At 58.8% G+C, this 11820-nt stretch overlaps 1 protein-coding gene across 2 annotated transcripts; it reads left to right on the top strand.

Moving 5' to 3' along the window:
• The first annotated feature begins 2293 nt into the window (after positions 1-2293).
• Positions 2294-11097, top strand: WDR18 (WD repeat domain 18). Of its 2 annotated transcripts, XM_088838715.1 has the most exons (11): positions 2316-2554; positions 3654-3764; positions 4813-4946; positions 5140-5281; positions 5722-5865; positions 5955-6019; positions 6151-6275; positions 6402-6568; positions 6890-6958; positions 7249-7305; positions 9111-11097. In XM_088838715.1, the coding sequence occupies exons 1-11, from the start codon at positions 2345-2347 to the stop codon at positions 9225-9227; spliced, it is 1341 nt and encodes a 446-aa protein (XP_088694841.1). In that variant the 5' UTR covers positions 2316-2344; the 3' UTR covers positions 9228-11097. The 2 variants fall into 2 exon arrangements, with proteins under 2 accessions (XP_055286767.2, XP_088694841.1); XM_055430792.2 differs by lacking the exon at positions 9111-11097 and having other exon boundaries at positions 2294-2554; positions 7249-7560.
• Positions 11098-11820: the final 723 nt, after the last annotated feature.

Raw genomic sequence — 11820 nt, 5'->3', positions numbered from 1 at the left:
CTGCAGACCTCTGTGCCTCGGTTCCCCCGTTCTGCCCCGCCCCTACCCTTATGTCCTTAGGCCTAGGAGTGTTAATGGATCTGGGACGGGGCGCCAGGCTGGCACCAAGGAGGTCTGGCGACTGGGTGGTCCGAGAGGCCCCCAAAGTGTGGCTTTTGTCCTGGCCTTCTGACACAACTGGTCTGTCCTCATTCCGGAACCAGGCTGGGGGTGGGGTGACCTCTGACCTCACACATCAGCCCAGCTGAGCTGGATCCCAGGGAGAGGAGGGGAAAGGGAAAGAGGGGTGGGAGGGGGCCGGGACTGGCCAACAGCTGCCTGCCCTCCAGCAGAGCCCTGGCCTGCCCATGCCCTGGCTTCCACATCTTCGACTTATGTTTGTAACGGGTCCCCCTGTGACCCGCACCTGCAGGGCCCACCTTTCCTCCTGGAACCCCGGTGCTTGGCAACTTAGCCAGGGGAGACCTCCCCGGAGGAGCACGCAGACCCAGGGTTCAAATCAGCATTCCCGACTGGCTCCTGGGGAAACTGAGGCCCAGAGCTGGGCAGTGACTTGCCCCGCTGCTCAGGTGGACTGGGTTCAAGCCCTGGGTTGGTGGTTGGAAAAAGGCCACCTTGGCCCACCCCTAGGAGCTGCAGGGTGTCACCATTCTCAACTGGGGTTCCACAGAACGCCCAAGATTGAAAGAAAGATGTGGTTTGGGGAAAACGGTATCCGGAAAATGTAAATAAGCATTCAAGGTGTTTCATTTTTCTTATTCACATTAAGAACAAAAAAAGTTTGAGGAACCGGGGTTCTACCTCCAATTCCCTTTTGGAAGCTTCTGGAGATTTGGACACCCACCTCTCTCCAATTTACAAAAGTCCTTCAGTTTCACATTCCACCCCCCCCTCAACTTCCCTGGGATAAAATAAAACCCAGGTCCCCATGTCCAGCTCCCCCCTCCATGGTCAGCCTCAGGGCCTTTGTTCGCGCGTCTGTCCCTCTTTCTCTTCAGGACACCTGTTCAAGGAAGCCCTTCCGCCCGATCAGCCCGGTCCCCCCTGACACCCCCTGACGCGCCCCCTGCCCCCCCCCCCGCCGCTTGTTGCTGTTGGCCCCCCCGGGCTTGGAGCGACTCCGTCCGGCCTCTTGGTGAATGGCTCGAGCCTGCCACCTGGCGGCCGGGCCTGGGCCTGCGGAGTCCCCGGCTACGGCGCCGTGTCTTCTCCAGGAAGGCCCCCTCCTCCCCTCTCCTGCCCGTCCTCTGCTAGATCGCGCAGCGGGGTTGAGGGACGTACCCAGCACCCAGTCCCCATATTGCTTCTGGGTACACCGCCCAGGACAGTCATGAGACCGCGACTTTTGAGAAAATTCTCCCTTTTCAAAGGTTGGCAATTAATTCCCTATTTAAAATGTACAGTTTGCGGACACAGCCTGCAGCCAGCATCTCTGACACGAGGTTAAATGCTCCCTAGACCTCACGATTTGTTCGACCTGCACCAAGTTGCTGATATTAAAATGTGGGTCTTGTGGCCCCCGAAGAAGCGAGGTCCAGGGGGAGGCGGACCATGGGTCCACGAACACACATCTAACTGGCTATGTTTTGAACGCCAGTTACATGTTTTGTTGGGGTTTCCCTGGTGGCTCAGCCGGCAAAGAATCTGTCTGCAATGCAGGAGACAGGTTCGACCCCTGGGGTCTGGAAGATACCCTGGAGGGAATGGCAACTCACTCCAGTATTCTTACCGGGGAAATCCCATGGAGAGAGGAACCTGGTGGTCTACAGCCCATGGGGTTGCAAAGAGTCGGACACGACTATCACTACCTGTTATGTTAGCAGCGTAGCCTGTTTTACGTGCAATGTCTCGATCCTGTGAGGTCGGTACTCAGTATATGCACAATTCAGTTCAGTTCAGTCGCTCAGTCGTGTCCAACTCTTTGCGACCCCATGAATCACAGCACGCCAGGCCTCCCTGTCCATCACATATGCACAATAAGAATAAGAATCTGCGAAGTTGCGTCTTGGCCAAAAGCGCCCAGTGCAAACGGCCAAGACAGACCTCCGGGCTCTGAGGCTACTAACTACTCTCAGGAGACTCTAGGCCTTGGTTTCGCCATCTATTCTTGGAAGAAGTATCCTTCTAAGAGCTCTAACCTGGCGGTGCACCCCTTATTTTTAGCGGAGCAGGAAGTTAACTCAGCCTGGTTCATAGGGCAGCTCCCCAATCTGAGTCGTGTGCGCACGCCCAGGATAGCCGGCCGCGGTGAGCCGGACAACCTGTGCGCCGCTCTACCCGGCACGGCGCAGTCGCCCGCGTCTCGCTGATGATGACACACGTCCGGGGCGGTGGAGAAGGCAAGATGGCGGCGCCCATGGAGGTAGCCGTGTGTACGGACTCGGCGGCTCAATTATGGAGCTGCGTTGTGTGGGAGCTGCACTCTGGCGCCAACTTGCTCACGTACCGCGGAGGCCAAGCCGGGCCCCGCGGCCTGGCGCTACTCAACGGCGAGTACCTGCTGGCCGCACAGCTGGGCAAGAACTACATCTGTGCCTGGGAGCTGCAGAGGAAGGTGCGGCGGCGTGCTCCCGGGCGCCGTCGGCGAGCTGCGCGGCGCTCAGGGGTCGGGGGAAAGGGTGGTGGAAGATACATGGACCCTGAGCCGGGGTAGGAGTGGGTAGTCCCGTTAAAGTGTTCTGCGCACGCGCGGGTCTGGGGTCTTTGAGGGGAAGGTAGGGAGTCGCACAGAGGAGCCTGTTGGGCTGCAGTCTATGGGGTCGCACAGAGTCGGACACGACCGACGCGACTTAGCAGCAGCAGCAGCAGGGAGTCGCGCGCCCGTTGTGATTGCGAGCGGCTAGGGCGCTGCGCACACACGCGGAGCTGAGGGTGGGCAGCTGCTTCGGGGTGGGGTGGGGTTGCTAGCGGTGCGCACGCGCACAAAGAGGGCCAGGTTGGGTCCCTTGGGGACCCTGCGCGGGAGCCGGCGCATTAGGTGAGAAATTTAGTTGAAAAGAGTTTGCATTAGGGGTTCCGTCGGTATCCGGAGCTTGGAGAGTGAAGGTCCGAGGCTTGAGGGAGCCCGCTGAAGCGTGATTCGGGAGTCTAGTGCATTTAATGTCCCCAAAGACGCTACCTTTTGCCATTAGGGCCCACGGTTAGAAAAACTTTAAAAATGCAGCCGTTGACGCTGTTTGCTGCCTGCTTTTGCCAACTGACATCTCTTTGGGTGGGTTCTGTGTTCTGGCTCTTCCTGGTGTGGTCCACACACAAACTTGAGAAGTTCCATTTTAGAGATCTGGAAACTGAGGCTCAAGGTCCCAGGCAACACTTTAGTGGGGATTCAGGACTAGGGCAAAAGCCGAGTGGCCATTGGGTCCTCCTGGACTCTCTTTGCCTTTCCCGCCCGAACACCCAGGGGTCCCTCTGACCCCCAGTCCAGAGAGGTGCTGTCTTGCTTTGAAAGAGATTCCACAGGCCTCCACCCCCACAATGCATAGCATCAATTGGAGCAGATCCCTCTTTGCTGAACCATGGATTTGCTCAAAGTATCCTATCCCCCGCTTCCCTTCCCACCCTTACCTTCTTTCTACTCCTGGACTTACCAGCTGTCTCCTGCCCCTTCCCCAGTTTCCTCCCCCATGAAACTCAGAGGCCTTTTCTATCTCTAGGACCAGCTTCAGCAGAAGATCATGTGCCCGGGACCAGTCACTTGCCTCACCACATCGCCCAATGGCCTCTACGTCCTGGCAGGGATCTCAGAGAACATATACCTGTGGGAGGTGAGCCCAGGGACTCAGAAACACGAGGGTGGGCTCAGCCTGTGGGTGGGCTGCTGGTCAGACCACTGAGCCGGTTGTCACTGACAGGCTGTTATGTTTGGGAGGACACTCACCTCCCTTCCTGTGCATAGTGCAGTGTCCAAGGTCCCAGGACAAAGCCTTTCCTGGAGGAGAGGGAGCTGGCAGTCTCAATTCCAGCTCTTAAACCTCACTGTGCGATCCTGAAACTAGGAAGCCTTGCCCAAGTGCAGGGAAAGAAACTGAGGCAGTCACCCTGTGGTAGAAATCCTCCTTTGCTGCGGTCAGGCCGGTGCAGGGGGTATGGGCAGATTTCAGCAGCCTGTCCACCATCACTAGACAGCTTCAGTGGCTCGACAGTGGTTGGCCCTTCTTGATGGGGGAACAGTCAGGGGTTGGTCTTCCCTTCAGGTGGAGGCTGCCTGGCCTGGAGGACCTACCCTCTAGGAGAATTCCTGGCCAGCGTGCATCATGACCACAAGGGGGCGCCCCACAGGGCCGCTCTGGCTTGGGCTGTGACTCCTGTCCTCTGTGGACCTTCTCCCCTTCCCTCTGCGGGGTGAGCGCCTGGGTGTCTGTGTCCAGGTATCCTCATGGAGACAGTGGTCACCTCACTCCCATCTCACCTCATCTGAATGGATTATATCTCCAAAGCTGTATTCAAGTGAGGTCACAGGTTTTGGAGGTTGGGGTGTGGACACGTTTATCTGGGTGACAAAGTTCATCCTACGGCAGCATCTCTGCCCTCTCACCTCTGCGCAGCCCTTCCCTGGTGTCCCTGCCACCAGGGCCCTCCTCTCCTGGAGCCCAAGCTCCCCCTCCCCCTTGGTTCCCAGCATGAGCCCCACTCCCACCCCCAATTCAGAAGGTGGTCACTTGCGGCTGTGACCAGCGCCACCCCCTAGGTCAGAAGGCAGTCGCTTGCAGCTGTGACCGGCTTGTCACAGGCGCTGTAAAGCCCTGGTGCAGGGGCTGTGGGGTCTGGCTCTCCCCGCAGGCCCCCCCACCAAGCCGGTGCCCCTCCCCGCAGGTGTCCACAGGGAACCTTCTGGTCATCCTGAGCCGCCACTACCAGGACGTGTCATGCCTGCAGTTCACGGGGGACAGCAGCCACTTCATCTCAGGGGGCAAGGACTGCCTAGTGCTGGCCTGGAGCCTCTACAGGTAGCACATGGCCCTGGTGGCTCCTCGTCTAGCTGTGGCCTCTGGGCAGGCAAGGCCTTGACCACGAGGGCGGGAAGCAAGGGGCTCCGGGTCAGGCGGGCTGGTACCAGGAGGACCGGGGGCCGGGCTGCCACCTGGAGATGAGGTGAGGGCATGGAAATGCCCGCTGAGGTCCTCCCACCCCCTCCCCAAGCGTGCTGCAGGCAGACCCCTCCCGGACCCCTGCCCCCCGGCACGTCTGGTCTCGCCACACCCTCCCCATCACAGATCTGCACTGCGGCTTTGGGGGGCCCCTAGCCCGGGTGGCCACCGCCTCGCTGGACCAGACAGTGAAGGTAGGACCCTCACCCTGCCACGTCCCCCGCAGTGGATGTGAGCTGAGCCCAGCTAGCGGGTTCTTGGCCCAAGGGAGCCAGCATATAATGTCCTCCTCCAAGCCAGCGGCTCTAGACAGCTCTTGATCCCCCGATGCTTCCAGCCTCAAGGACGGCCAGAGGGTGGACAGTCTAGGCCTATGTCAGCTTGGAAATTCCCACTTGGCCACTGCTCCTGGTGGCTCCTGACCAAGCCTTAGGGGATTCAAGGGCGTCCTTGGGTCTTTGTCCCTGGTTGGGGGATTCAGGGCTGACCTTCTGGGGGCTGACAGTCACTGAATTAGGTGGTGGACAGGGGTCCCTGAGCCCCCGAGACCCCTGTGGTGACAGTGCTTATCGGAGGCTCTGTGGGACCCAGCCTCCCAACTGGTCCTTGCTCTCACACCGCCACCCGCCCCCAGCTGTGGGAGGTCTCCTCAGGTGAGCTGCTGCTGTCCGTACTCTTTGACGTGGGCATCCTGGCCGTGACCATGGACCTGGCTGAGCATTACATGTTCTGTGGCGGCAGCGACGGCTCCATCTTCCAGGTTGATCTCTGTACCTGGGTGAGTGTCTGCAGGCAGCAGGGCCAGGGGACGGGCTTGGGGCTAAGGCACTGCAAGGCCCCTGCTCACCTGCCCTCCTGCATCTGCAGCCCGGGCAGAGAGAGAAGAGCTTCCAGCCAGAGCAGGAGCACGGGAAGGTGTTCAGAGGGCACAGGTGCGGGGACCAGGCAGGGACAGGGGTTGGAGGGGGGTTGCTTCCCTGGGGCACAAATGCAGGCCTGGTCCTGCTGCTGCCCCGCCCCCAGCCCGAGCATCCTGGGAGCCAGCTGATGCATTCATCATCAGGAACCAGGTGACCTGCCTGTCAGTGTCCACAGACGGCAGCGTGCTGCTGTCGGGCTCCCATGATGAGACTGTTCGCCTCTGGGATGTGCAGAGCCAGCAGTGCCTCAGGACAGTGACCCTCAAAGGTGGGTGTGGCCACCACCACCACTCCCCAACCCCAGGCAGGGCAGAGGAAGGACTCAGGGCCCACCTCGTGAAGGGTGCAGACTGGCTGAGGGTGGTCCTGACCATCTCCCCCACCCCACCCCCAGGCCCCGTGACCAATGCCTACATCATGCTTGCACCTGTCAGTATGCTGAGCTCCGACTTCAGACCAGGCCTGCCCCTGCCGCACTTCAACAAGCACCTGCTCGGTGCAGAACACGGGGACGAGCCGCACCGTGGGGGCCTCATGCTGCGCCTCGGCCTCCACCAGCAGGTATGCCTCACCTGGCAAGGACAGGGCACCCTTTCCCACTGAGGCTGGGGTCTGTCCGCTGTCTCTGTGCCCCAGAACCACACAAGACTGCAGGGGCTTCCACACTCCTCCAGGGGACTTGATGGATGCCTGTGCCCAGCATTGGCTATTGGCCCAGAGCAGCGTGCCCAGATGGTGTCCGTCAGAAGACGAATGACCTGGAACAACAGCAGGTCCAACCATTTTGCCACGCCGGCAGGCTGTCCGCACTGGCTGGAGGCACTAGCTGACCACCTGGCCATCCCTGGGAGTGGCCAACTGATTTGGCTCTTGTGTTTTCAGGGGTCAGAGCCCAGCTATCTGGAGCGGGTGGAACAGCTGCAGGCGGTGATGTCCAGCACGCTGGAGAAGGTGGGAGGATGAACAACCCCAAGATGGGGAAGGGGCAGGGCCCAAAGATGGGAGAGTGAGCCTGGAGGGGAGAGGCCCAGGGTGGGCGAGGGGCTGGGTTCAAGATGGCCAGGCTCACCTCAGGTGGGCTGCTAGGGGCAGGCTTGGCTCAGGCTGTTGGAGAGGATCTACTTGCGCCCCTGCTCACCATCCTGGACCGTAGGGACAGTGGCCTTCAGAGCAGGGCAGAGGTCCGACACACCCCCACCCCGACCCCCCGGCCCAGTCTGAGCGCCCTGCCCCTCCCCCAGAACGTCCTGGGCGGCCAGGACCAGCTGCGGATCCGCGTGACTGAGCTGGAAGACGAGGTGCGGAACCTGCGCAAGATCAATCGTGACCTCTTTGACTTCTCCACACGCATCATCACGCACCCAACCAAGTGATACATCTGGACTCGCCCTCAGCCAGCAAAGCCCATGATCCAAGCCTGTCCTCTGCAAGGTTCTATCGCTTGGATTGGCACCCCCACCAGGGTCGTGGTCCAGGGTTGACTGACTGTCCTGCCGTGACCTGCCATGTCACATGGGTGCTCTGCTATTTCTAACAAAAGACCTGAAATCCTACCTTTTGGCCTCCTTGTGCCCCCGCCGGGCTAAGGACCCTCGCAGTGGGACCTGCCGGGGGGATCCGCCACAGCTGTCACTGAGTCCGAGTCCCAGACATAACACCTAGAAGCCTGGGTTCTCACCTGCTCCCTCACCTGCCGCCCCTGTGCAGCTCCCAGGGGGCCGGGCCGTGGGCCAGGTCCCCAGGAGCAAGAGTAACTCAGGGACAGCAGGGTGGTCACACCAGGCCTGTCTCCCCAGCCTGGCTCTGGGTAGCCGACTCTGGGGTGGCAGCCAGTTCTGGGCCAGGGTCGTCTCAACCAGAAAGTTCTCAGTGTCAAGGGCCCAAAAGAGGCCAACCACCCCTCCTCCAGCACCATACATACACACACACTGTGCAGGGTAGACGGGGACACTGCTAGCTGCCAGCTGGAACCTGGAGCCCAGCCCAGACTTGTGCCCTAAGCCTCCCATGGAACCTTCCAGAAAGCTGCCTCTAAGTGACATTTTGTTTAATGGTCCAGAAAATCCATGTGACTTAGCCAGTGCTATAGTAACTGCAGCTCCTGCTTTTAGCTGATGGGTGTCCTCTCCTGGGGCCCTGCAACCCCCTCACAGCCCACCTTGCCCTCAGACCTAGACAGGTTTACTTGGGGCTGTTAGGAGAGGAGTCCTGCTGGCCTCCACATTGCCGTCATCCCACATAGAATAAGGTTCCAGCAGGCTCTGGGCTCCTGTTTGGTCCCTGGCAGCAGGGTTGGGGGAGGAGACCTGGGGGCTCAGCGTTCCCCTCCTCGCCCCTTGGTCTCCAGGGGGTCTGGAAGGTGGGGAGGGCATCAGGGTTGGCTGAGGCTACACCGGGGCCTAGGGCCATCTCGCCTGCCTGGCGCCATTTCCAGGTGTTGCCATCCTGTGCCTGGTGCTTCTCTGCACCCCGGGCATCTGCACTCAGCTCATAGTTCAGTGGCTTGGGAGGAGATGCCGGTTCTGGAGACCTGGGTGCTGTTCTCTGCATCTGATCAGGTCGCAGACAGGAGCTGGCAGGGCCCAGCCTCCGGGGTTGCCTCCACTGGCTCAGGCTCTTCCCTGAGCAGTAGTGCTGTGTCACTGCCCAGAAGCTCCGAGGTACCCTCAGCGCAACTCTGAACCTTCAGCTGCTGACTGGGGTCCTGGGGTCCCTCCTGGCTTGCCCACCACATCCGTGGCTGCAGCTGAGGGGACCCTGGCCACTCATGGCTCCTGCGGGGCTGAGGGTGTGCGCCCCTGGGCAGGGATGGTGTGGCCCCACCCCAGGGTGGTCACTGTGATGACTCAGGCCTGAGAGGTGGGCCCCAGCAGGGCTTAGGGAGAGCTTCCAATCAATGCGCAACCAGCCTCGCCCGAGCTGTCCTTGCCACCAGTCCATGGCCTGGAAGGTCACCTTCCCCCCTCCACAGGCCACACAGAGTCCAGAGAAGGTCCCTGGTGGGCTGTAAGGGCTGGAGCCCACTGGCCTCTTTCCCTGAAATCCCCACATGGCCTCAGACAAGCCACACCTGGCCCTGAGACTTTTGTGTTGTCACTCAAAGGAAACGTGTACCTCCTTGGTTCGTGAGGAGTCTTCAGGAGCCAGTGTGGAGCTGTGTGGGTGCCCAGCAGTCAGTACTCCTGTTGCTTGTCTGAGAATCTGTAGAACTCCAACCTGACTCCAATCCTGGGCCGTCACTGCCAGAAGGGGAGGTGCAGACTGCATCTGACATTCTCAGGTGACCGGCTGAGTTGATGGAAACCCCTCCTGACCAGGACAGCTGTTATTTAAAAAACAAGTGTCAGGATGTGGTGGAGGTGTCCTCCCAGCACTTGTGCATCATTGGTGGGAAGGTGAAAGGTTACAGCTGCCCTGGCAAATAGGAGGGTCATCAAAAAGTTAAGCATGGAATCACCATGTGTCCCAGCAATCCCATTACAGGTACCTTGCCCACAGAAATGAAAGTGGGAGACTCAAAGAGATGTTTACACACTCGTGTTCACATCAGTGTGATTCACAGCAGCCAAAGAGTGGAGACAACCAAATTGTCAATGATGGATGAGCAAGTGGTCCTTTTGCACGGTGGAATATTACTTGGCCTTTAAAAAGATTCTGACACCTGCTACAACCTGATCAGACCTTGAGGACATAATGCTCAGTGAAATAAACCAGACCCAGAAGGAGACACACTGTCTGATTCCACTCACTGGAGGTCCCTAAAGGAGTCAGATCCACAGAGACAGGAAGCAGATGGGGGAGCCAGGGGCTGGTCGAGGGGTTAGGGAGTGTTTCATGGGGACAGAGTTTCTGTTTGGAAAGATGAGAAAGTTCTGGAGATGACGGTGGGCCTGGTTGCACAACAATGAATGTGCTTAATGGCATGAGCTGTAGACTCTAGAAATGGTTGAAGTGGTGAATTTTGCATTGTATATATTTTACCACATTTAAGGAAAAAACTTGTCTGTGTGTGATGTGAACTACTACCAATGCCCTGTAAAGCTGGGAGCTGAGGCGCAGAGGCCAGGTGCCCACCTCAGGTCACCCAGATGGGGGCAGTCCCAGCTAGCATCAGGTGACTGGCCTAGGAGATGGGGAGATAGTGGCCAAGTGGGCTGAGGGGAAGGGAGATGTGGGGGCTTCTGGGGCTGCCCCCACATGAGTCCCAGGAGGGCCTGAAGAGCCTTCTGGTGTGTGCCTGCCTCCTAGAACCAGCCCTAGCCATGTCTACTGATTGACTGTGCTAAGGGCAATGTTAGGGTGAGGAAGTGTCCCTCCCCAAGCTGGGTCCCTGTTTTGGAGGACTCATGCTGGCAAAGGTATCTCTCCCCATGGTGGAATAATGTCCTGGTGGTCCCTGAGGACCCTTTTCAACTTAGTGCCTTACCCAGAAGAATGGGGTGGGGGAGGGCACCCTGGTATGACCATCCTTGTCCTGGGATGCCTGGCCAGGAGGCTGGATGAGGTGGCCTTGTCCCCTGGAAGCCAGTCAGCCACCCAGCCCTCATTAGTCATCTCAAAATTCAATCTGTGTTGCTGTCCGGCGCTTAGCACTTTTATTCATCTAATGGAGTTTGTTCCCTGCCTCTCAAACACTGGCTCCAAAAGATGTTTTTTTGTGTGTGAAAAAAATAACTGAGTGTAGCCTCATCCATTAGAGCTGGAATGATCTGGACAGATTTGCTGCCCTGTGTCCTGCAGGGTCTTGCCCTCCCGTGGAGGCTTTCTCTGCTCGCCTACCTGGAATGGGAGATGGGAGGAGTCCATGCACAGCACCGCCGGGGCCCTTACTTGACCAATGTTCATTGAGCATCTGCTGCATGCCAGGGGCCGTTTCTCATAGGAAGGCACAGAGAACGTAGGAGGTTGAGGAATTGGTAGGCTCGGGGAGCTATGAAAGGTTCTAGAGCAGTGGAGAGTCATGTAATCAAGTGTCCTCGTCCAAACAGTTGCTTCAGTAGGGTGCCTACTGTGTGCAAGCACTTGAGACAGAGCAGTTAACAAGCCAGGCTAACCCCTGTCTCCTAGAATTGCGTACTAAATTAAATAAAGCAGCAAAAAGATGACAAGTGTGTGATGGAGTTAATGTAGTCAGGGGTGAGGGGGGGTGTTCTGCATCTTTCAGGGAAATTTTTCAAGCAGGAGCATTTGGCATTGGGTCTTGAAGGGTGAAGAAGAGTTGTCTGGGTCAAGTTTCCTGCCCTCAGCTGAAGGGCATGAGATCTGCCCTACAGGTTCCCATCAGACAAGTCTGCTTCAGTTTCCCCAGCTGCCCACGATGGTAGAGCACACCCAGGGGGGTTGGTCTGGGTACACACTGCTTCCTGGGGGAAGGGACAGTGCTGCTGTGTGACTATGGAGGGAAACTGACCCTTTCTGGGCCTTAGTTTCCCTGCCTTATCAATGGGAAATATTTCCAGGCTGGAAGAAGGGCATGATGGATGCAGGGATGAATGTGGGGACCAATTTTGATGCAAAATCCCTCCCTGCTGCTAACCTCCGCTTTCTCATCTGTAGAGTGGGCACAGAGCCAGGGATAGCGGTGGTTAGACCCCACCCCCACCCCTGCCTGTTGAGATCATCTGAGCCTCAGTTTCTCCCTGCGTCGTGGATCCGATTCCTCCCAAGTGGCTTGCCTGGCACTGGGGGACCAGGAGGGGCGAGGGCGGGCGAAGGCGGGCAAAAGCTGATGGACTCCGGCAGGGAGGGAGGAGCCGGCCCGGCAGGGACGGAGAGGGTGCGGCGGGGGCGTGCGAGATCCTGCCTCCCTGAGT

Source organism: Moschus berezovskii, chromosome 8 (assembly GCF_049115385.1).
Source record: "Moschus berezovskii isolate FMDL1 chromosome 8, NW_MosBer_1.0, whole genome shotgun sequence".
Lineage (NCBI taxonomy): Eukaryota > Metazoa > Chordata > Mammalia > Artiodactyla > Moschidae > Moschus > Moschus berezovskii.
This window is presented reverse-complemented; position numbering and strand designations above follow the sequence as displayed.

Excerpts from the sequence above, each read along its gene's own strand:
- WDR18 (XM_088838715.1), top strand. The coding sequence starts at position 2,345 with ATGGCGGCGCCCATGGAGGTAGCCGTGTGTACGGACTCGGCGGCTCAA. Across the intron at positions 5,282-5,721 it reads CGCTGGACCAGACAGTGAAG|CTGTGGGAGGTCTCCTCAGG; the intron begins GTAGGACCCTCA and ends ACCCGCCCCCAG. Across the intron at positions 7,306-9,110 it reads TGACTGAGCTGGAAGACGAG|GAAACGTGTACCTCCTTGGT; the intron begins GTGCGGAACCTG and ends TGTCACTCAAAG.